The 25,773-nt window shown below is 41.8% G+C and overlaps 1 protein-coding gene across 1 annotated transcript; it reads right to left on the minus strand.

The window, feature by feature from the left end:
- Window positions 1-1,996: 1,996 nt before the first annotated feature.
- On the minus strand, window positions 1,997-24,044 carry PRPS1 (phosphoribosyl pyrophosphate synthetase 1). Its single transcript, XM_033200989.1, is given in 9 exon segments — window positions 1,997-3,068; window positions 5,212-5,371; window positions 7,626-7,799; window positions 10,482-10,606; window positions 11,988-12,022; window positions 12,025-12,085; window positions 13,487-13,539; window positions 13,542-13,669; window positions 23,768-24,044. Coding segments are annotated over 9 exon segments (951 nt in total). The 5' UTR covers window positions 23,890-24,044; the 3' UTR covers window positions 1,997-2,975.
- Window positions 24,045-25,773: the final 1,729 nt, after the last annotated feature.

The raw sequence follows: 25,773 nt of genomic DNA on the forward strand, positions 1-25,773 counted from the left end.
TGAATTACCCAAAAGGGCCCACAAGAGAGATCTTAATGTCAGAATATTTTGTAACAATGAGACCTGACCCACTGATTCAATACTTTAGGAAATAGCATGATGAGCAAGTGAAGGCATTGGTGCTTCACATCAGCTTCTCCCAGAGCAAAGATCTGAGATTAAAGAGGTCTAGAGGGTTAGAGGCGCACATTTCATAGTATACTTTAGTCCCTCCTGAATCACTTTTGTCAAAGAGCTAGTTGTAAAGTAGAAATCCCGATATCCACCAAAGCAAAAACAAAATAAACAAAAGTAGACTTGGGCTTCACAAATAAGGAAGCACTCTTCATGAAGCTCTGGAGCCATGTAGCTTCCCAAAGTAAAAGAGCACACTTATTTGATGATGGGCCAAGAAACCCACTTAAGGCCACCGTGGTGGCTCACGCCTGTAATCCGAGCACTTTGTGAGGCTGAGGTGGGTGGATCACTTGAGGCCAGGAGTTTGAGACCAGCCTGAGCAACATGGCAAAACCCTGTCTCTACTAAAAATACAAAAATTAGCCAGGCGTGATGGTGCACACGTGTAATCCCAGATAACCTGTAATCCCTCTCAAGGTTGAGGCAGGAGAATCACTTGAACCCAGGAGGTGGAGGTTGCAGTGAGCCAAGATCGAGCCACTGCACTCCAGCCTGGGTGACAGAGCAACAGAAAGATGAAAGACAGACAGAGAAGAAAGGAAAGAAAGAGAAAAAAAGAAAAAGAAAAAGAAAAAAGAAAGAAAAGAAGAAAGAAAGGAAGGAAGGAAGGAGGGAGGGAGGGAGGGTAGGGAAGGAAGGAAAAGAAAAGAAAGGAAAGAAAGGAAAGAAAAAGAGAAAGAAAGAAAGAAAAAAAAAGAAAGGAAAGAACTCAAAATTTTGGAATGCATAATATTCATCCTTAAATTTTGTACATTTACCTTCTCAAAATAGTTCTTATTTAGAAGGATGAGGCGGGCGCGGTGGCTCAAGCTGTATCCCAGCACTTTGGGAGGCCGAGACGGGCGGATCACGAGGTCATGAGATTCGAGACCATCCTGGCTAACAGGTGAAACCCCGTCTCTACTAAACATACAAAAAAAAACTAGCGGGCGAGGTGGCGGGCGCCTGTAGTCCCAGCTACTCCGGAGGCTGAGGCAGAGAATGGCGTAAAACCCGGGAGGCGGAGCTTGCAGTGAGCTGAGATCCGGCCACTGCACTCCAGCCCGGACGAAAGAGCAAGACTCCGTCTCAAAAAAAAAAAAAAAAAGAAGGGATGAAAGTAAATGCCCAGCCGGGCACGGTGGCTCATGCCTGTAATCCCAGCACTTTGGGAGGCTAAGGCTGGCAGATCACCTGAAGTCAGGAGTTCAAAACCAGCCTGAACAATTGGAGAAGCCCCATCTCTACTAAAAATATAAATTAGGTGGGCGTGGTGGCACATGCCTGTAAATTCCAGCTACTCAGGAGGCTGAGGCAGGAGAATTGCTTGAACCCGGGAGGCGGAGGTTGCAGTGAGCCAAGATTGTGCCATTGCACTCCAGCCTGGGCAACAGGAGCGAAACTCCATCTCAAAAAAAAAAAAAAGAAAAAGAAAAAAGAAAGAAAGAAAGTAATGCCAAACATATGTCAATTACTGATGAATGGAGGGAAATGATCACATTTGCAAAATCAGTTCAAATGAATAAATCACAGAAACTCTCCTCCCATAAGAAAATACCTAATTTGGATCTTCAGGAATAAGACTAGAAATCCAGCAGACATTATACATGCTATATAATTTAGGTATACTGCACAGAATTACACTCTATCACATTCTCAGTAAACTCCAGACATCTTAGTCTTACAGTTGAATAAATCTGCTGCCAATGTCTTCTCTTGGCTTAACAATGAAGCTAACGTAGTTTGGAAACAAATAAGAGCTATCATTGGACAGTGAGACATCTATCTAAACCAAACTTTCAGCAGAGAGATCAGTATAGATTATTATACAGACCCCAAATCACACAGGTACACACACTTTATTAGTTTCCTCTACAAGAGACAATAACATCATCTTTACAGAATCTCAGCTCATTTGAGAGGCCAAATAGATCCAAATGAAGATGAAACTTAAATACTTAATTAATCAAAAGGCCTACAATACCACCTAAAACCTACTGACTCAGCGGCATAGGCTAAGGAAGATCAAACTACAGCACATCATCTAATGTAAATGTTAGCAATTACATAGCAGGAAGCATGTTTGCTTTCCAGAAGACTATGGTACAATGTTCATTTGGCCCAAGAGGATATTTGGCCAGGAAAGGATCAAGATAGATGAAGGTAAAGCCAAATCGAAAGGGATAGGTACAAAGGAGAATCCAAGCTACACAGTCAAGCAGATGGTGATGGATCAGGCTTCTTCCTCCCAAGAAACATTTGCTGCACTGTGCTGCCTCCCCCCTCAACCATCCCCCACCCCCCACCCAATGCTGCTCAAGCCGAGCTGTCTGCTCCTGTCTTACAGGGTGCTCAGCTACCAGAACTAGGTTTGGGGTTGCCCAGGGCTCTTGCTATAATTTAGCATAGACCTTGGGGAGAACTGGTCACACATGGGCTGCTTTTGTTGCTAGTTGTTCTCAACAAAGAAAACCCTGAAGCATTTACATGCAAAGTAGTCTGAGCTTCCCCAATCACAGTCAAACACCCTCACACAACATCCTCAAAAGTCTGAAATCTTGCAGCAGCTGAGCTATAGTTAAAGCTGCAAGGCTCACAGAATTATCAGGGAAGCCAGAATGGATAATGCAGGTAGGAAGTCCCGCAGTTAATCTCAATCCGTCTTTCCCCAATTCGGATAAGCTCTAATATACCTGATGTGGGATGTAGAAAGCTACACTGGAGCAAGCCGGGTCTTCTGCTGAATTTGTCATCAAATACCAAGGGGAAACAAGGGGTGGGGTGGATTTTATTCTCAAAAAGCCTCAGAAGTTACTCTATTATAAAGGGACATGGCTGAATAGGTAAGAAACAGATTCTCCATTGTGAGTTCTCCTGATGGCTTCTGCAAGGATCATAGAGATGTCAATCACCTAGAAGGCAAGAAAGGAAATCAGGTTAATATCATATGGTCAGAAATGACTGGCCAATTTGTAGACACTGATGAGCAGCCAAGCAAGTGCGCTTCCTCTTAAAACTACAACACTGTGCTGTTTCCCTGTCATGAAGCTGCACTCAGCTATTCTTCATAACATTTTTAAGATAGCCACTTAGGGCTGGGCACAGTTGCTCACACCTGTTAATCCTGGCACTTTGGGAGGCCAAGGTGGGCAGATCACTTGAGGCCAGGAGTTGGAGACCAGCCTGGCCAACATGATGAAACCCCATCTCTACTAAAAATACAAAAATTAACCAAGCATGGTGGTACACGCCTATAATCCCAGCTACTCGGGAGGCTGAGGCATGAGAATTGCTTGAACCCAGGAGGTGGAGGTTGCGGTGAGCCAAGATCGTGCCACCGCACTCCAGCCTGAGTGACAGAGCGAGACTCTGTCTCAAAACAACAAAACAAAACAGCCACTTAGGAAAGAGTCAAAATGCTAATGGAGAAAAAATGCTGACTCTGGTTTATCAAAACGGCTGGGCATTGTGGCTCACACCTGTAATCACAGCACTTTGGGAGGCCAAGGTGGGAGGATCACTTGAACCCAGGAGTTTGAGACCAGCATGGGCAACATGGTGAAACTCTGTCTCTACAATAAAACAAAAATTAGCCAGGTGTGGTGGTGGTGTATGCCTGTAGTCCCAGCTACTTGGGAGGCTAAGGTAGGAGGATCGCTTGAGCCTGGGAGTTTGAGGCTGCAGTGAGTCAAGATCAGGCCACTGCACTCCAGCTTAGGCAACAGAGTGAGACCCTGTCCTAAAAAAAAAAATGGTGGTGGGTTCGCATTTTAAAATCCTTATGAATAGGCTGGGCACGGTGGCTCATGCCTGTAATCCCAGCACTTTGGGAGGCCGAGGTGGACGGATCACCTGAGGTCAGGAGTTTGAGACCAGCCTGAGCAACATGGAGAAACCCCATCTCTACTAAAAATACAAAATTAGTCGGGCATGGTGGCGCATGCCTGTAATCCCAGCTACTCGGAGGCTGACGCAAGAGACTCGCTTGAACCCAGGAGGCAGAGGTTGTGGTGAGCCAGATCGCACCATTGCACTCCAGCCTGGGGAACGAGAGCTCATCACAAAAACTCCGTCTCCAAAAAAAAAAAAAAAAAAAAAAATCACCTGTAATCTCAGCACTTGGGAGGCTGACACAGGAGGACAGCTTGAGGCTAGGAGTTTGAGACCAGCCTGGGCAACATAGGGAGACCCCGTCTCTACAAATAATATCAAAAAAATTAGCTGGGCATGGTGGTACATGCCTGTGATCCCAGCTACTTGGGAGGCTGAGACGGGATGACTGCCTGAGCCTGTGAAGTTGCGGCTACAATGAGCTTTGATTGCGCCACTGCACTCCAGCCTGGGCAACAGAGCAAGATCCCTTCTCAAAAAGAAAAAAAAAAAAGAATGATGATAATCCTCCAATTACACATATTAATTTCGAAAAGCTCACAGATTAATGTAAACATTTTTAATTGGGCAAGGCCTTGTTCTTTTAGTGCAAGAGTACTCAAACTTTAGTGTCTAACAATTACTTGGGGAATTACTTTAAAATACTGGTTCCAGGACCTCTGGTTTTATAGGTCTTAGATGGAGCAAAGGAATCTACATCATTTTAATAAGAACCTTAGGTCCAGAGCACGCTGAGAAACACTAAAGTTGGCAGAAGCGTATAATTAGTTTAAAGGTTTCACGTTATATCTACAGGGGCCGATAGTTAAGAGTTGGACAAACACATACTGTAAAGTATGAACTTGAAAACTTTAATTTGCATCAGAATCACTGGGAGAGCCTGTTAAAATGTAGAATCTTAGGCTCCACCTTCCAAAGATTCTGAGGTCTAGCAATTTAAACTTTTAAACAGGTGATTTTCCCAAGGCTTGGCAGTTTGAAAAGAAAAAAAAAGGGGGGGAAGAAACAGATGATTTTTAACTTTTAGATCACAAATTCTGATGACAAGACTAAATCCTTCAGATCAAAGAAAGATATCTTCAGAATCCCGAGACCTAATTCAACGTAAGTAACCACCTCCTAAACACTTAGAAAAGTCTTGTTTTGCACAAATCTCATCCTCACCTGTATTTTGGAGCAATGTTTCATCTTGTCCTCCTGAGGTATGGTATTGGTGACTACTACTGCCTCAAAGCATGCATTGTTGATGCGAGAAATAGCCGGACCGGAGAAGATTCCATGAGTCAAGATGGCATAAACTCTGGTGGCTCCAGCTGAGAGAAGTCTAGAGGGAAAAAAAAGTTGGATTCATCTTACTTGTCATTGCAGAATTTTAGTCAGAGAGGAGTATATTAGCCTGCTTAGGCTTCCATAACAAAATACCATATGAAAAAATAAAAAATTAAAAAAATATTATAAGGCACAGTGGGTTAGGGGGAAAAAATTTTAAGGAAAAGAAAATACCATAGAATGGGTGGCTTAAATAACAGAAACAAATTTTTCATAGTTCTGGAGGCTTAAAGTCCAAGATCAAGGTGCAGACAAAGTAGGTTTCATGCTGAGGCCTTTTCTCTTGGCTTGTAGGTGGCCACCACCTTGCTGTGTGCTCAGATGACCTCTTTGTGAGTGTGAGTGTGTGTGTGTGCACGAGCATGTGTGCGCACGGGGAAATGCTGGCCAGTTCTCCAGCATTCTCTTCTTGTAAGGGCATTCATCCCATTGTAAGGGCTCTGCCCTAGTGACCTCATCTAATCCTAAATATGTGCCCCTCAGGTAACTCCAAATACCATCACATTGGGGTTAGGCCTCAACATACATGAATTTGGGGAGGACACAATTCAGTCCATATCAAGAAAGAACTGCACTAAGAACTTATCTGAATGGGTCTGAATTAGTGTAGAAGGACTCTGGCACAGACTGCTGCACTCAACAAAATCCACTTCCTCTTCTTTCTGGGCACAAAGCTGAACTACATTTCCCAGCCTCCCTCACATAGTTCAGTGTGGCCATGTGGCTTAATTCTGGCTATTAAAATGTGGGCAGACATAGTGTACACCAGTTTTTGGTTGGACTTACAAAAATCTTCCAGGGGTAATCCTCTGTGTCCTTTTCCTTTTCTGGCTGGCCAAAATTGAAATATCTTCCAAGGTAATCTTGGAAGCCCCATGTTAAAGATACAGCACTAAAGATTGAAAGAATCTGAGCTCCTAACTATTGCTTAGAAAAAATGAGTCCAACAAGAACACTTGCATTGGAGTGTGCCATGGACAAAAAGGAAACTATCATGTTAGGGAGTTGATCTGTTATAGCGACTAGTATTCCCTTACTTGTACAAGGATGAAATGGGTTTTATGAATGTTTACTCCAGGATCCCAAACCAAGAATCATTCAGCACCCCAATTTTGTTTTTAGCACCTTATCATGTGCCAGGCACTGTGCAAGGCGCAGACACAAGAAAGTTTTAAAAAACCCTTCTCAGGGCTGGTGCTGTGGCTCACAGCTGAAATCCCAGCACTTTGGGAGGCTGAGGTGGGAGAATTGCTTGAGCCCAGGAGTTCAAGGACAGCCTGGGCAACATAGTGGGACTCCGTCTCTACAAAAAATAATAATAATAAATAATTACCCAGTGTGGTGGCACATGCCTGTAGTCCCAACTACTCAGGAATCTGAGACAGGAAGATTTCTTGAGCCTAAGATTTCAAGACTGCAGCGAACCATAATTGTACTACTACACTCCAGCCTGGGTAACAGAGTGAGACCATGTCTCAAAATAAAAATAAAAGTAAAAATACCATTCTAAGAAACAATGCTACTCATAGTGGCTTGGATTGTAAGTAATGAGGGGCCACTTAAAATCTTAAAGAGTGATGGGATCGAACCTCAGTTGCAGGAAGATTAGCAAGCGTGGAGAGATGGAGTGGGGAGGTGAGAGAATGGTGTCTGGCAATGGAGGACAGAGTGGGGAGGCAGTTTAGAACAGTGCAGGCAAGAGATGACAAGTAACATAAACATTAACCTGTCACAGGATTAGAGTGAAAAAAAGAAGTAATATGAACAAAAGTAGCAGCCGGTAAAACAGTCGAGAAGTACGACCAAGGGTTCCGGCTTAGGTAAAATATAAATAAGAGCATACATGCCTGTCTGCTCAGGATTTTTACTTTAATTCATTAAAACAAAAAACAATCGCATGTAGAATACTCAGGGTGATCAAAAAACTTTGGTAATCAGGCGATGGTTGTCTAACATTGTAAATATAGTTAATGTCATTGAACTGTACACTTAAAAGAGTTAAAATGGCAAATTTTGTTATATATAGCTTAGTACAACATAAATTGAAAAAAAAAACTAAGAAAATCTGAAAAAAAATAAGAGTACTCAACAATTTCTATGTATTATAATCTAAGCCTTGGGTGATAAAAATCTCCCAAAGTTACTTATCCCCTCATTTGGTTCCAAAAGGAATCAGCAGGCTGAAGACATTCAGACAGCAATTGCTAGCTTTTTCCTTCTAACTACCAGCCCCATCAATCCACACTTACTTGTCAGCTGCATGGCAGATTGTGCCACAAGTGTCAGCCATGTCATCCACAAGGATGGCCACCCGATCCTTCACATCTCCCACAAGCACCATGCGGTCCACTTCATTGGCCTTCTTCCGCTCTTTGTGAATCAAGGCAAAGTCCACATTCAGCCTGTCTGCAATGGAGGTCACTCTGGAAAACAGAGGGTGTTCATATGTATGTGTGGCTTCTAAGACAAAAGAAATGGACTAAAGAGGATGGGCGCGGTGGCTCACGCCTGTAATCCCAGCACTTTGGGAGGCCGAGGTGGGTGGATCACAAAGTCAGGAGATCGAGACCATCCTGGCTAACACAGTGACACCCCATCTCTACTAAAAATACAAAAAATTAGCTGGGCGGTGGCGGGCACCTGTAGTCCCAGCTACTGGGGAGGCTGAGGCAGGAGAATGGCATGAACCCGGGAGGTGGAGCTTGCAGTGAGCTGAGATCGCACCACTGTACTCTAGCCTACGCAACAGAGTGAGACTCCATTTCAAAAAAAAAAAAAAAAAAAAGAAAAAAAGAAATGGACTAAAGAATGAGCTTGTTTTAGGGAGGAGAATACTCCTTGAAACCAATAGTTCCCAGGGCTGGAAGAAAGCAAGCAACTATCATTGACTTCTCATAGGCAAATACCACAAACTGGGTTTTATAAACCAATGCCTCCATATCTCAACAGAAGCTTATGAATGTACTGATCAAACTTAGATGAGTATTCATTCTGAGTAGAGGACAGACACCCTCACCAGTCCTGGGAAGCAGTATAACGCTAAGACACGCATGTTATTTAATGGATTGGCAGTAGAAGGAATGAGGAAAGAATTAACTAATGCCAGGAGTACACAGACTGTCCCAATTCCCATCACGGAACACCCGTGACTGGGGATGTGGTGAGAAGAGAACCTGACTGGCAGGAGAGGAGCAGCATCCAGCCTGTTCCAATGCCTGTGCCCTCATCACTTCCCTCAGTGCTGTTGGCAAAACACCCATCAACTGTCACCGTCAACTGTACCTGGACACCAAGCTTGGGAGTTTCTTTTACAATTGCTAGACAGAAAGTTATACCAATTACCTAGACAAGCTGGACATCTCACCATTCGGTCCAAAGTATCTTCTAATCAAAGAGAATTCTTATTTTTCTTATTACACGAGAAAATAACCAGACTAGAAGGTGGGATAGAAGAAAAATTTGTCTTTTGACAAAGTACCACATAATTCAAACAAAAATCTATTCAGTGTAAATGACAGTGAGCTGCCCTAGTGGCATGTCTGTCCATGCTCCACTGTGCCATCTGGGTCATGTGTGAAGCAGCCCATGCTTGGAGATTTGTCCTGTTTTTTAATGTAGAATGAACAAACTATAGCATTTTGTCCTGTTTCTCTTGTGACTATGGTCACATGAGTTTTTGCTGGATAAGTGAGAACCTGTGACCACATAATAAGGTTTGAACCACAATCTAGGTAACGTTTGTACCTTGATCTAAACCAACCATACCCTGTACTCTCCACTACTACTGCATAAGCACATAACATCAATGGTGACCAATTTGCTTGGAATGATTACTTACCCAAGGCAAATGCATGATCAATTAGTTCAAGTATCCTAAACCACCCATACTCAAAGGTCAACAAATTCAGTGACCAACAAAGCATCAAAAGGGCTAGAAAAAGTAACTCTCTACACCTTTTCAGGAGAGAACTACTGTACAAATGAAAATCACACAGGAATCTCTACCTACTCCCCAAACCCTGCCAAGACCGAAGTGATAGACACTCATTTGGAAAATACTCCGTCACTATAAGACAATGATAATGAAAAAAACAAATCAGGTAGCAATAAGTTGTCTACTAAAGGCAGTTTTCCTATACCCACCTTTGGAAAGAAAATCCTGCCTATTTCAAATGTGACTATTTTCTAAGTCCCATAGAAAGATATGAAAATATGACCAACAAATTAAATATGACAACTACTAGCTGTGGGGATGTTTCTTAGGCTGTCTCTAGCTTTACAGATAGTAACTAGCAATTACATGGGACTCACCAAGCCATATATCTGGCTGGATAACAGAACTCAAGTTCTCAGCTTATCGGTTCTGTTGAAGTTACTGAAATAAAAGAGGTTGTTGAGAAACAGTCATTGAAGATTTGAATGGCTTTCAGAAAGTTCTGAATTAGCTCTTCCTAATCATCTGTGTTTTGTAGCTTTTCACTCTATTTCCACAACAAGAAGAACATGTGTCACACTTTTGAATGCATTACTAACGAGTAATCCACTAAGGAAATCAAGAGCTCTTACTCTGCACCATGTGAGCTGCAAAGCACTGTAACTGGCAATCCCTGGCAATCAGTTTGTTTAAAATGTTAAGATCTTGGCTTTAAATAAAAATATCATGCTTTACTTTCCTTCCTGCTTAATATTTTAATCCCAAGGATCAAAATGATCTAACCAACAGCATTGTAAGCAGAGTGTAAAAGCGAATTTGTCCACCAATATGTGGTTCAATAGCAGCTGCTATTCATTAGAAAACCACATTTTCTACCCTTCCCAAAAGGTTTATAGCTGTATTGCTAGCTCTGTAGTGCCAAGTTACTCATAAGTTATAGTCAAGTCCATAATATGATGATTTAGGACCCCGTTTCTGTCTTGTCTTCCAAGTAGTAACTCAGGACAGTAAAAGAGGAGAGGGTAAAACTATATTCAACCCATGTGCTAGCTACTTATATCCATTCAAAAATACTTAAAAACTGCCACTTGGATAGAAAAACATCACTTTGTGACACAACCATCTGAAAGATTTTCCCAGTACATGGGAACAATACTAATTTCAACCATACCTCTTAGCTCCACCAGCATCAGGTGAGACAATAGTGCAGTTCCTCCACTCAGAGATATTCTCCCTTATCCACTTTAGGACAGCCGGCTCTGCATACAAATTGTCTACTGGGATATCAAAAAAGCCCTGTAGAAAGAAGCTGGATCAGTTTTGCTTCACTTTACTTCTCTTCCATTTATAAGTGGTAAACACAAAGTAGTAACTCACTCAGAGAATGTCTTACTGCAACATTCAAACGGATGGGAAGGCAGTCCCAGTGAGGTAGATTATAAAAGCCTCCCTGCATCTGGCTATGTGAGAGATCCCAGCCAGATCAACAAAGTCAGCCCTCAGTCAACCCACAACTGAACATAGGAACGTAAGTGAGCCTTTGTAAAGAATGGCTAAGTTCAGAAAAAACCATTAAGAACTGCCAAGTCAACATGCAGACTCAGTGAATTAGTAAATACTGCTTTATGCCACTAAATGTTGGACTGATTCGTTAAGGAGTAAAAGCTAATAGATAACCAGTTAGAGATGCTATGGTATATAAACTTAATGGAAGCTACTATAATAAATGGTCACAATGAATATTAGAAATCAGGAGATCTGTGTTCTAATTCTAGTTGATACAAATTAGTTGTATTTCTCAATTAAGTCATTCCTTTTCATAAAAGGAATACAGTCCCTGTCCAATGTACCTCATGAATTCCCACAGCTTGAAATGATGATTTGAAAAACATCTTTGAAAAAATATAAAATAAAGGTGGTATTCCACCCCCCTTACTTTGGGTTTATGCTGGAAAGTAGGCTCCAATATCTGTGGCTCTAAATTTAAGACCATGAGGCCAGGCACAGTGGCTCATGCCTGTAATCACAGCACTTTGGGAGGCTGTGGTGGGCAGATCACTTGACGTCAGGAGTTCGAGACCAGCCTGGCCAACATGGTGAAACCCATCTCTACTAAAAGTACAAAAAAGTTAGCTGGGCTGGTGTCGGGTGCCTGTAATCCCAGCTACCTGGGAGGCTGAGGCAGGAGAACCACTTGAACCGAGGAGGCAGAGGTTGCAGTGAACCAAGATGATGCCACTGCACTCCATGAATATTCAAGGGGAATAAGAATGATAATAATTAACAATAACAGCTCCTATCTATGAGTACCTGTCATGGGCCAGGCATTATAATATGAATTTAATGTTTTATACTCACAATAATGAAAAAGTATATGTTCAGAGAAATTAAGTAACCTTCCCAAGCTTACAAAGCTAGTAAATACCAGAGCCTTTATTCAAAGTAGTTCTGATCCCAAAGCCTATGCTCTTCCCATAAAACCAGACTGCCTCCCTATCTAACCACCTGAAATGACTAAGATCATGAAGTATGCTTAAGGTGAACACATTTAAAATGTTGTTAATTCTAGTTTATTTCAGATGTACTTGGGCATAATTTTTGGCTTCTCTGCGGTCTTCAGCATCATCAGTCTTTTCCTCCCACCTTTCAAACACCAATATTTAGCTTCCACCGATACCTGAATTTGAGAAGCATGTAGGTCCATGGTGATATATGATCTGCACCTGCTACAGATAGCATATTTGCAACAAGCTTGGCTGAGATTGGTGCCCGGCTCTAAATGGAGGGGAGGAAAGAAAAGAAAAACCAAAAAGCCAATTTGAAAAACAATTCATTTGCTCAAGAAAGTATTTATTGTGTATCTACTATGTTAAAGGCACTATGGTACCCAGAAATTCATAGGAGACATGGCCATTGACTTTAAGTGGATCATAATTCAGAACAAATATTAAGTGGAACATCACTTTTCCAAATCAGGATACACTTATCAATAAAGAAAATACCTTCCTAACTTTTATTTTCTTAACTTAATGTACACATTTTCATCCTATTCAAGTGTTTCCAATGCTCAATTATTCAAACTAGGCAGACTTTAAAAAAAATTTTATTAAAATCTCTTTCAACACATACTATGTAAACCTTAACACCTAACATGTCAGGGTTTGAAGATACATCACAGAATAGATATTATAGTTTCCTTTGTAAATTACATCACTCCTTACTCATCTGGAGGTCAACTTTCAACAACTATGAACTCCTCAAATAAAACATACTTGCCGCACTGTAAAATAGCAAAGTCCATGCCCTTTACTTTTTTTTTTTTTTTTTTTGTAGAGACAGAGTTGTGCTCTATCGCCCAGGCTGGAGTGCAGTGGCATCATCTCAGCTCACTGCAACCTCCGCCTCCCGGGTTCAAACAATTCTCCTGCCTCTGCCTCCCAAGTAGCTGGGACTACAGGCGCACAGCACCACGCCTGGCTAATTTCTTTTGTATTTTAGTAGAGATGGGATTTCACAGTGTTGCCCATGCTGGTCTTGAAACTCCTGAGCTCAGGCAATCCTCCTGCCTCGGCCTCCCAAAGTGCTAGGATTACAGGCATGAGCCACCGCGCCCGGCCCATGCCCTTTACTTTACTCTGTTGGAATAAAAATATCTGACCTTCTTCGAGGCATTGTGTGTAAAATTGGGCATTAATTACAATAGACTTGCAAAGTTTTATGTATATGCCTTATCCTCTAATATACCAGATAAAGTGAGATATATATAGTTTATCTATCTATCTATCAATCAGATCAAGTATTCATGTAACAGACTTCAAGTTTTATGAAGAGGTCACAACTAAGATCCCAATCTTACACTTTGAAAGGATCTACCATATTTTAAAATATACTCCAGTACTCCAGAGGAGTTGGTGCTTAGTCTTACTGATACAATTAAAAATACCAGTGAGCTAACTGAAAGTTATATATGTATCACTGTAATAAAACACAGACTACAAATGTGTTGCTTTATACAAACCAATTATATTTCTATTGCTTTGAAGATAGCGTAATACCTAAGAAAAGGTGATTTTTAAAATTCCCCCTAAATATATATTTGATAATTTTGGAATTTATTTGTGATCTGGGGCAAGTGCTCCTGCTTCCTTTGCTCAAAAAATAAGATTCTGCTCCTACCTTATCTTTCTTATCCTGCCGGGCATAAGGGAAGCATGGGATGACTGCAGTAACCGGCTGGCTGAAGCAATCTTGCAGGCATTAATCATGATCAAAAGCTCCATTAAATTGTCATTGATTTCGCCACAACCACTCTGAACGATGTAGACATCCTCTCCACGTACACTTTCACCAATTTCCACACTACAATGAGGAAAGAAGGACAACATGATATAGATTTTAAACCACTGTATTGTCAGCCCTCCATATCCATAGGGTCCACATCTATGGATTCAACCAAGCGTGGATTGAAAATATTTGGAAAAAAAATTGCACCTGTATTGAACATGTACAGATTTTTTGTCACTATTTTCTAAATACAGTATAACAACTATTTACATAGTATTTATATTGTATTAAGTATTATAAGTAATCTAGAGATGATTTAAAGTATATGGCGGGGCTGGGCGCAGTGGCTCACGCCTATAATCCCAGCACTTTGGGAGGCCAAGGTGGGTGGATCACTTGAAGTCAGGAGTTCGAGACCAGCCTGGCCAACATGGCAAAACCATGTATCTCTACTAAAAAAAACAAAAATTAGCCGGGCATGGTGGCAGGTGCCTGTAGTCCCAGCTACTCGGGAGGCTGAGTCATGAGAATCGCTGGAACTCAGGAGGCAGAGGTTGCAGTGAGCTGAGATCACACCACTGCACTCCAGCTTGGGTGACAGAGTGACACTCTATGTCTAAAATAAAATAAAATAAAATAAAATAAACAAAATAAAATAAAATATATGGGAGGGCCTGGCATGGTGGCTCAGCACTTTGGGGAGGGCGGGGCAGGGTAAAAGGAGGATCATTTGAGCCCAGGAGTTCGAAACCAGCCTGGGTAATACAGTGAGACCCCATCTCTACAAAAAATAAATAAACAAAAATAAAGTATAAGGGAGCATGTGCATAGATTATTTCATACGGCCAGGCGCGATGGCTCATGCCTATAATGCCAGCACTTTGGGAGGCTGAGGTGGGTGGATTACCCGAGGTGAGGAGTTCAAGATCAGCCTGGTCAACATGGTGAAACCCCGTTTCTACTAAAAATACAAAAATCAGTCCGGGTGTGGTGGGTCACACCTGTAATCCCAGCACTTTAGGAGGCCGAGATGGGTGGATCACCTGAGGTCAGGAGTTTAAGACCAGCCTGGCCAACATAGTGAAACCCCGTCTATACTAAAAGCATAAAAATTAGCTGTGCATGGTGGCACGCACCTACAGTCCCAGCTACCCGGGAGGCTGAGACAGGAGAATCACTTGACCTGGGAGGCAGAGGTTGTGGTGAGCCGAGATCACGCCACTGCATGCCAGCCTGGGCAATAGAGTGAGACTCCATCTCAAAAAAAAAAAAAAAAAAAAATTAGCTGGGCGTGGTGACGGGTGCCTGTAGTCCCAGCTACTCAGGAGGCTGAGGCAGGAAAACTGCTTGAACCCGGGAGGTGAAGGTATATATATTACACTATTTCATATCTGCAGATTTGGTCTTGGGATCAATCCCCTGTGGATACTGAGGGAAGACTTTACTATACTTCAATAGACAATAAGGTCTAAGAAGAACAGCTTCCCTACTAGTATGCTGTGAATAGTTACAGCTACATGTGGATATTAATCACCCAGGCTTCAGGAGATCCTCTGAAGGAGCCTCTATACCAGAAGCAGTTCACTGCCTTAGTTTACTCCAGTGTACTATACAAATGTTACCATTTTCTATGGTAATATTTTCTAATGTTACCCTGTGACATACATGAAAAAGATTCATGAAATGGTTGGCACGTGTTGGTCTAAAGTACTTACAAATAACTGGACCACAATTTTAGCGGTGGCCTGTATCTCATTTCATATAGGTACATGTGATGTACATAAAATTTGATGCATCACCGTTACTGTTACAGAGTCCATAAAATGCAAAAAAAAAAAAAAGTAGAAATATCATAAGGAGTGAATCACTATCGTTCTATAATAACACTTTAACAGAAGACAGTACCACCTCTACTGTATTGGCAATTTACCCAGTAAATACTAAATGTTCATATGCTCATCACTGTACTAGGTGCTAGGGAAACAATGATGAATAAAATGTGGTCCTTGCCTTCATTCTGTGTTAACTGTACTCTGGTTCAATTACTAAGTAACTCTATAGGGATTTACTCTAAGTATGAAGTAAGGCTATATTTTACCACAAAAGTTTCAATACCCATATTTGGGTCTCTACCAAGAAAAACCTATCATCTAGAAAAAAAAAATCACCTCTTCCTGTTCACCAGGTTTGAAAAAAAAGAAAATAATTTAAAAAATTTTAAAAATCACCTTAGTGATACCTTAAACAACACTATATTCCCAATTAATCCTCTAGGTGAGGTAGGGGAGTATGTGTGTATATAGACAAGTAGATCAGAATGGCTGATAATACCTATTGAACAAGAGAAAAACTTCAGTTCAAATCAAAAGGCAATAGAGTTATTAAATAAAAGATCCATACTTCTATCTCACTCTAAGCACTATCTTCTGTGTGGCTTCAGGAACCACCTACTGTCCTATTCTGTTATGATCACTTTTACCCACCCTTCTCTCCCCAAACAAAACGTCAAGGAAAACTCCAAAAGGGACTTATATGCAAACTGGCAGAGGCAATTCTATTGCCAGAAGAAGCTGACATAGGAGATAATTACTTATTTATTCCTTTCTAACCCAAGATGAAAGGGAGCTGGGAGTGGTGGCACACGCCTGTAATCCCAGCTGCTCAGGAGGCTGAAGCAGGAGGATTGCTTGAGCCCAGGAGTTCAAGTCTAGCCTGGACAACACAGGAAGACCCTCATCTCAAAAGCAAGAAAAGACAAATGGGGTTAGTTTATATTGTAAAGCAAGAAAAATAAAAGCAAGTGAAAAAAAAATCAAACTAGAAACCAATTAAAAACAGGGAAGCTGAGATTCCTGGCAGCCAGAACAAAAAAGAAAATGCACTAGTTCAGGATAAACCTTTTTTAAGACTGGATGCAGTAGCTCATGCCTGTAATCCCAGCACTTTGGGAAGCCAAGGCAGGCAGACTGCCTGAGCTCCCAATTTCAAGACCAACCTTGGCAACATGGCAAAACCCTGTCTCTACCAAAAAACACAAAAATTAGGCATGGGGATGTACATCTGTAGTCCCAGCTACTCGGGGGGCTGAGGCAGGAGAATCGCTTGAACCTGGGAGGTGGAGGTTGCAGTATGCGAAGATGAAGCCACTGCACTCCAGCCTGGGTGACAGAGCGGGACTCCGTCTCAAACAAAACAAAAAAAACAGGCAGTGGTCATTTCAAGGGACTTTTGGGACTTTTTCAGGTCTTTTTTTTTTTTTGAGACAGAGTCTCGCTCTGTCACCAGGTTGGAGTGCAGTGGCACGATCTTGGCTCACTGCAACCTCCACCTCCTGGGTTCAAGTGATTCTCCTGCCTCAGCCTCCTGAGTAGCTGGGACTACAGGCGCACGCCACCACACCCAGCTAATTTTTTGTATTTTCAGAAGAGACGGGGTTTTACCATGTCGGCCAGGATGGTCTCGATCTCTTGACCTCGTGATCTGCCTGCCTTGGCCTCCCAAAGTGCTGGGATTACAGGTGTAAACCACCGTGCCTGGCCCAGATCTTTCTTTACTACTAGCTCTGCCCTTTGAGAGATGTCAAGCTAAAAGAATCACTTTTATGTTTTATGTTGAACAACTCTGTGGTTGGGAGGCAGAGGCAGGAGGATCACTTGAGCCCAAGAGTTTGAGACCAGCCTGGGCAACATAAAGAGACCTCCTCGCTACAAAACAATTTAAAAATTAGTCAGGCATGGTGGCAAGTGCCTGTGATCGCAGCTACTGGGGAGACTGAGGTGAGAGGATTGCTTCAGCCCAGGAGTTAGGAGCCATGATAATGCCACTGTATTCCAGCCTGGGTGATAGAGTGAGACCCTGTCTCAAAAAAAAAAAAAAAAAAAAAACAAAACTCAGAAAATTTTAATCCTGCTCACATTCATTCTCCATATACCAGCTCCTTGACCAAAATATCCATTCCTGGAGAAGAATATAAAGCCAGGCAGGCATACTGATTTCCAAACATGTATCAGAAGCTTATGGCTCTTGTTTCAGTCAAGAACACAGAATACCATCTGTGCTTCAGATATTCACTTGCCAGAGTCAGGATGCTTGATTAAAAGTTGGAGAACAAATGAACAAACGTTTGACAATTGATATCAGACAGTATAAGGGACAAGCTATTCCGCTATGTTTTTAACCTTTATCATTATCAAGTAAGACCAGAAAACAACATTCTTAGACCACAGCGGCTTATCTCCCTTTACAAATGCCTCAACTATCAGTCAATATGAAAAATACCCACAAAATTGCTATATTGTGCATGATGTTACTCGATATCACTATTTAGAGGTCTCACCCATAAAATTCTTAGGATTTTGTGCCTGGAAATTTCTAAATAACTTTATGAAAATAAAAACCACATATCCATTACATATGCCTTTAACCCTCTGGCTGTCAGGAAGCCAAGGGATACAATTTAAAAAAAGTAACACTAGGAGGGGGAGGGTGGCTCATGCCTGTAATTCCAGCACTTTGGGAGGCAGAGGCGGGCAGATCACCTGAGGTCAGGAGATCGAGACCATCCTGGTTAACACGGTGAAAACCCCATCTCTACTTAAAAAAAAAAAAAAAAAATTAGCTGGGCGTGGTGGCAGGCACCTGTAGTCTCAGCTACTTGGGAGGCTGAGGCAGGAGAATGGCGTGAACCAAGAGGCAGGGCTTGCAGTGAGCCAAGATCGCGCCACTGCGCTCCAGCCTGGGAGACGCTCCAGACTCCGTCTCAAATAAATAAATAAATAAATAAATAAATAAATAAAAAGTAACACTAAACTTTAGTAGTTGTTTTATGCCAAATTGCTGCCACAATTACTGTAGTCTATGGTTCTGTAAGGCTTCTGATACCTACCTTAACAAACAGTTTGTACTTGTGACTATCAAACATACTTCAAATCCTTTCTTGAAAGCAGGTGAGATATTATTTAAAAATTAAATTATCACTGCTAATAAAACATCAAAGGGCATCTGATAAATATATAGCTTTAGTAGAGATGATTATTTTATTTATTGATTGATTTTTTTGGGATGGAATCTCACTCTGTCACCCAGGCTGGAGTGCAATGGTGTGATCTCTGCTCACTGCAACCTCTGCTTCCCGGGTTCAAGCGATTCTCCTGCCTCAGTCTCCCAAGTAGCTGGGACTACAGGTGTGTGCCACCACACCCGGCTAAGTTTTGTATTTTTAGTAGAGACGGGGTTTTGCCACATTGGCCAGGCTGGTCTCAAACTCCTGACCTCAGGTGATCCACCTGCCTCGGCCTCCCAAAGTGCTGGAATTGCAGGTGTGAGCCACCGCACCCAGACAAGGTGATTATTTTAAAAATATACATATTCTAACATCACATAAGGCTTGAATAATAACTTTTTATAAATCACTTATCAAACAAAAAATATAAAATAAAAATCACTTATCAGCTCACCACCCAACACAATCGCTAGTACCATTTTTGTGATTATATCACTTAATCATCAACCAATGGCTCAGCTATTTCTCAAAGCCAAACTTTTTAAAATTAAAAGCTACCTTCCGCATAGAAGCATGTTTGTTACAAGGTATGTATCTAATAACTTGAAAAGGTTTTAACTGTTTAAAAAATGTGGTGCTTTTGAAAAGATCTTACAAAAACAAAACAAAAATAGAGAAGCTTAGAAAGAAAATACATAAATAAAATAAGGTGGTGCAAGTAAACTAGGTGATACTGCCTTGTTTTACTGTGTATAATTCTAATTTCACTTATTAAGACCAATCTTTCCCTATAGTAGTACTATAACATACAGACTTTGTCTGACAAAGTCTTAAAAAGTCCATGAATTGCACTCCTATTATACAGCTGGGTTCAAGAAGTCCTCTAAAAATCTTAACCTTATTCTTATGGTTTCTTCTAAGTGATGGCAGTGATAGAGAAGAACACTTGTGCCTAAAACCTGTTTGCTCCTAACATAATCTATTAAGTGGAAAAACCTAGTTCAGCAATTTAGAGAGTAATACTCCTTGTTCTCTCCCTCTATAGGAGTGTTCTCCAAATGGCTTTGGGCCAATCATTCTCTCAGCTGTTTTGGTGAGGCCAGAAGACTGGCTGTGTCTATCCAATAAGTGAGAAAACTAGTTTCTCTTTTCCCTTTCCTTTAAGGTCAGGCATAAGTGTATCCAATTGACATGGAATGTCAAGAAACACCAACAGTGAATCTACAAGGTGGATAGTATTCTTAAGAAAATCTGAAGAATTTAGATTATGGAGATACCGACAAGTGCAAAATACACGGGATTAACTAACCACAACCAGAAGATACAGTTCTCGGGAAAACCCTAGGCAACCAAAGTTCAAGTCTTCCTCCTCTCAGCTAGTACAGAATAACCAAATAAACCAAAGTTATTTACAAATATTGAAGAAAATAAAGTCAAAATTTTAGAATATCTAAAAGTTCTTTTTAAAGCCAGGTGAGAGATCTTGTCAGCAAAAATTTAAAAGAACAATAATACCCAGAGCTGGGCAAGTTACTCTGCATCTTACTGTAGTTCCCTTCTCTGTAAAATAGGGATAGTAAGAGTTATTCCTCATAACAATTTTAAGGGGATTAAACACAATGTATACTAAATGCTTAGCAGGGAAACTAGCACGTTAGGCATCCACTATACATTAAATATTATGGCTGGGTGCGGTAGCTCATGCTTATAATCCCAGCACTTTGGGAGGCCAAGGTAGGGGAATCACCTGAGGTCAGGAGTTTGAAACCAGTCTGGCCAACATGGTGAAACCCCGTCTCTACTAAAAATACAAAATATTAGCCGGGTGTGGTGGCGCATGCCTGTAATTCCAGCTATTCGGGAGGCTGAGGCAGAAGACCTGCTTGAACTTGAGTGGCGGAGGTTACAGTGAGCTGAGATCGCACCACTGCACTCCTGGTCAACAAGAGTGAAACTCGTCTCAAAAAATAAATACATAAATATTATTAATATTGTATTATTGCTGACGAGACACATTGGTTCAACTTTTCTGGGGAGTAATCTGGCAATAGGCATCAAAAGCCTGAAAAATGGTATCTACCCTTTAACCTAAGAATTACCTTCCTAGGGATTTATTTTAAGGAAATAATCAGAAATGGTCAAAGATTTACGTTCATGGATTTTCATATAAAAGCATTAGTTCAAAAACTAGAAATGTCCAGTAAGAATTTGGTTATATATAAGCCGGGCGCGGTGGCTCACGCCTGTAATCCCAGCACTTTGGGAGGCCGAGGCGGGCGGATCACGAGGTCAGGAGTTCGAGACCAGCCTGGCCAATATAGTGAAACCCTATTTCTACTAAAAATACGAAAAATTAGACGGGCATGGTGGCGGGTGCCTGTAATCCCAGCTACTCGGTGGGGCTGAGGCAGAAGAACTGCTTGAACCTGGGAGGCAGAGGTTGCAGTGACCCCCGAGATCACGCCATTGCACTCCAGCCCAGGTGACAGTGCGAGACTCTGTCTCAAAAAAAAAAAGAATTTGGTTATATAAAACTATGGCATAATCAACTGGCCCACCTCAGTGGTACGTGCCTCTATTCTCAACTACTTGAGAGGCAGAGGCAGGCAGATCACTTGAGCCTGGGAGTTTGCGGATGCAGTGTGCTATGATTGTGCCTGTGAGTAGCTATTGGACTCCAGCCTGGGCAACATAGTGAGACCTCATCTCTAAAACATAAATTAAAATCTTTAATAAAAAAAAAAGAAAAGTATACTAAATATTCAAGGGAGAAACTGTTCAAAATATATTGCTAAGTGAAGAGAGCTATAAATGTATTAAACATTCTTGAAAAAGTGTATCTTACACAAATATCTGGGAGTCAGAAATGATAATGTGACATTTATGTCAGGTGGTGAAATTAAGAGGCATATCTTCTCCCTTCTGTGTTCTATATTTTCCACATTTTCTGCAATACCATCACCACCCCTTCTTGTCAATATTTATTGTTGTACTTATGTTTTGGACAAGATCCAAAGAACTTTACTCCTAGCTCATTCAATCCTCGTAACAACTGTATGGGTAGGTACTACTTTACAGATTAGATTACTGGGGCAAAGAAAGGTTAAGGATTCAGATCCAAGTTTTCTGATTTCAGCACTTTTAACACCCACCCCCTGTGTGTGTGTGTGTGTGTGTGTGTGTGTGTGTGTATTTCCTAAATAACTAGACAGCCAAGGATGATCCTTACGTTAGAAGAAAAGCTACTCTGCTCAAGAAAGCATCAACTAAGAGTCACCTGGGGAGCAGTTATAGGGAGCAGTTACCATTTCTTCAGTGTAGGAAAAACAAAGATGGGGGGAACTCCATACAAAAAAAATTGTGATTATGTTCAATGAAGATTTCAGAATATGAACCAAGAAGCTAATGATAAAGCCAAAAACAAGGAAATCTAACCAGTCAGTAATTATCCATGTTGGACTTAATAGAAATCAATCAGTAGAAAACTAAGTTGTCCTCCCCCTCTCCTCTCCCAATATATCTTCAGGTTCTGGGGTGCTGCATTATGCAGAGGGCAGAAGGATTAACACAAGGAGAAAATAAAGCTTTCATGCCTTCACATTTTTCCTAGACGCACAGGAAAAGGATTAAATATCCACAGGGGCCAAAGAAAACCTCTAAATGAAAAACATTATTGTCCCCTAACTATATTGCCAATCACAAAGTCTACTCCTGTTTTGTATTCTTTATTAAGGCCCATGAGCCATAATGGTTTGGAAAAATCTAAAGACAGCAGTTTGTAAGCCTCTGTTGACTAAGGTATTGCCTGGTACAGATGGCAATGTTTACACCATCATTTGCATCACAATCAGTAGCACAATAATTCGGGAAGAAGCTGTCCATTATCGATGGCATTACTTTATCAGCTGGGTCTAAAAGAGATAAGGGGAGTTACACTTGGAAATCAGTACAAAGAAAGCAAAAAAGTCAGCAAAAGCATTTAGGAAAAAAATATTTGAAATATTCTTATCTGATTATTAGGTGAAAACTTTCCCCTTAACATATCTGTAAGATTGTGGGCAGAGCCCTGATTTAATCGATAGGGTAACAACAAAATACAAATTACACCTATCAGAAACTAAAGATCCCACACTTAGGTGGAAGGGGCACTGAAAAATCAGGTAACCAAGTTATCTCTAAAACAGTCCCATGGTGCCGGTAGAGGGTGTAAGTCAGGGAAGGAAGCAAATTTTACTGGCAAGGCAATGGAAAAAATGCAAGTTGCAATGCACTGTCCAGTCCTGGTCTTCCACTACATTACCTGTCCTCAATTATCTTTAACATTCAGGTATAAAATTGTTTCCTAAATTCCCTACACAGAGCTTAAGAAGTAGCCAAGTTTAGGATGGACTCGGTTACTGAAAAATACGCTTTTGCATTATCTGTACCACTAGCTGCACTGGGGAAGGTCAAAGATTCCAGAATTGAGGTTTCCAAGATTTTCTGGATGGCTCAAGCTGAGATGCTGGCTATCAAGGATGCAGAGTCAACGCATCACTTTAACCAATCACGTAGATTTATGGCTTCGATTACTCAGGTGGATGATTCATAAGATGAGAAAAGCCAACGCTTGCAGATCTAAGGTAAGTCGTAATAATTTTGGCGCCTGCAGTACATAATGTCAGTTTCTCTCACACCAAGCCGAACGGACCAACATCATTTCGAATTAAAAAGCTGCTTCTTGGACTCTAGGAGAAGAAAGACCAGGAGAGCTCAGTACGCAGGTAGGCTCTCTAAATGCAAGCTAGTCCAAGAGCTGAAGCAACCCCATCCAGCCTGGGTGGCTCAACAGCAAAGCCAAGCCACGTGTCCCTACCGCCCTGGCTAAGCGTCGATCCCCTCTCGTCGCTCTATGCAGCCACTATCTATTGGGTCCCCCAGCCCTTGCCCTCAAACGCAGAAGCTTCGCCTCATGCTCCATCTTTTGACTCCACCCCATGGCACGGTAAGAATGAACGTGACCCTCCCGCGAGAGGTAAAATAACGGAAACAGCCCGTGGGTAGGCTAGTCACAGAGCGGCACCCCCTCCCTCCTCCCCCAGTCTGTTTGAGTTCAAGCGGCGACCCCATCCCTCCTGTCCTCTGCCGCCTGTGCAGGTGAGGTCTAGTCGGGGTCCCAACTTGGTCCTTACCAGGTCTCCTGGTTGCTGAATTTCTTAGTCACCACCTTGCCTAGCTCCAGGCCCAGGCGGTCAGCAATTTTCTGAGATAAGTCCTGGTGGGAGCTGCCGCTGAAGATTTTGATATTCGGCATCCTGGCCAACTACCCTAAGCACTCCGCTAAGCGATCACGGATGCTGCAGAGACGGGAACCGAAGTCGGCCAGAGACTCAATACTAAGCGCTTTGCGTTGCTACTCCGCCATCTTACATTCCCGCCCGGCGCGCGGCTCTAAATTACCCAGAGCGGCGGAGGTGGGGTCAGCAGCGAAGTCCACACCCAGCTGGCAACGATTAGCTAAGAGGGAGCGAAGGGCGGGGTTTGGTCCTCACGATAGCTCTGCCTCCTTCTGATTCTCTCAGGTATTGGCTGAAGAGAATGAACGGGGACGAGTCTAACCCATAGCCCGGCCCCCTGTAGCTAGGCGGTCGGGCACAGGAGACGTTGGACTAGGAGTGGAGGGATGCTCGTGACGTCTGGGGCCAGATCGTTCCCGCTAGCGGGAAATCAACCATGCCTGCTTTTTTATTTCCCCTCCCTCAGCGCAGGAAAGTAAGTCTGGCTCTGGTTAGAGTTTCCTTTAAGAAAATCTGTTTATCAGGATGACAGCCACGAGTTTGCATGTTTCTGAACACATTTTTTATCTCTTTATAAGGTTGGGGCTGAATTAAAACATTTTTACATCACAGACGTGCATGCAAAGAGTTTGCTTGCCCATTGTAATTGCAGTGTCGCCTTTGCCTGCAAGACAGTTTCCAGGGGGAAGTGACTGAAGGCATGCCACCTGAATCATTCAAGAGACACTGCAAGAGAAAGTTGTTTTGTTTCTAGTGCTGGAACCAAGTATGTTGAGACAAGTGAAGGAGGATGAATTTTCCAAACTATCTGGACAATAAAGATCTAACTTTTATAGCCCTTGGAAAGGAAAGAAAGTACAGTGTTCTATGGGACTTCAGATAAAGAGCCCTGAAGGGATTGAAAAAAACCTGGGTTTTAGTCCTGTCTGCCTCATGTAAGCCTCAATGTCATCATCTACATGTTGCTAATGTGGCCTTTTACACCATGTTTTATTATTTTTGTAGTGATATTTGTTAATTGGACCTAAGTGAGCCTTTATTCTTGCACCACGTTTCCATTAAGCATATTTCAAGCATGGGTTAGGAGAAGATAAAAATCATACAATTCTGGAATCAAAAGTGACCATTGTGCTCAAAACTACCAAATGTAAAAATAGAAGGGACCTCAGAGATCATATAGTCGTTTTACATATGATAAAACTGAGATGGAGGTGGGAGAGGGATTTATCTAAGTGGCAAAGGCAGAAAATACTCAAAGCAGCATCCTATCTTTGTCTTACCGCCATTTTCAGCAGTGTCCATGGAGGACTTCTTCTGACCTTTTGCTGCACGTTTACAAGCTCAGAAATTTAATGTAAGCCCATGTGTGTGGGAATACTCAGAGAATGAAGTAAACTGCAAGGTAGAATATTAGTAGTCTTCCATCATAGGCCATTCATCAAATATTTACTGAGTGTTCTATTGCATACAAGGCAGTGTGCTAGGCATTGAGGGGACTACAAAGTATTTGCCCCAAGGGATTCGTTCATTCAATAAACATTTAGTGAACATTCTTTATGTGCTAGGCCCTGTTTATTAGCACAAGAATACAGTAGTAAACAATTAAAAATACCCTGCTCTCATGGAGTTTACGTTCTTAAGCAATAAACATGTAAATAAGCAAAATACATAGTATGTCAAATGGCAATAAGTGCTGTGGAAAAAAAATCAGGCAAGGAAGGTGCGATAATGTGCCAGAGTGTAGAGGAGAGGAGTACAATTTTAAGTAGAGTGGTCAGAGAAGACCTGTCTGGGAAGGTAACATTTGGGCAAAGACCTGAAGGAAGAAAAAAAAAAACAAAAAATGAGCCATGCTGATGTCTCGATAAGCAAAGAGAACACCAAGGGCAAATACCCTAAGG

This window comes from Trachypithecus francoisi, unplaced genomic scaffold (assembly GCF_009764315.1).
Source record: "Trachypithecus francoisi isolate TF-2019V2 unplaced genomic scaffold, Tfra_2.0 Lachesis_group6, whole genome shotgun sequence".
In the NCBI taxonomy this organism is placed as follows: Eukaryota; Metazoa; Chordata; class Mammalia; order Primates; family Cercopithecidae; genus Trachypithecus; species Trachypithecus francoisi.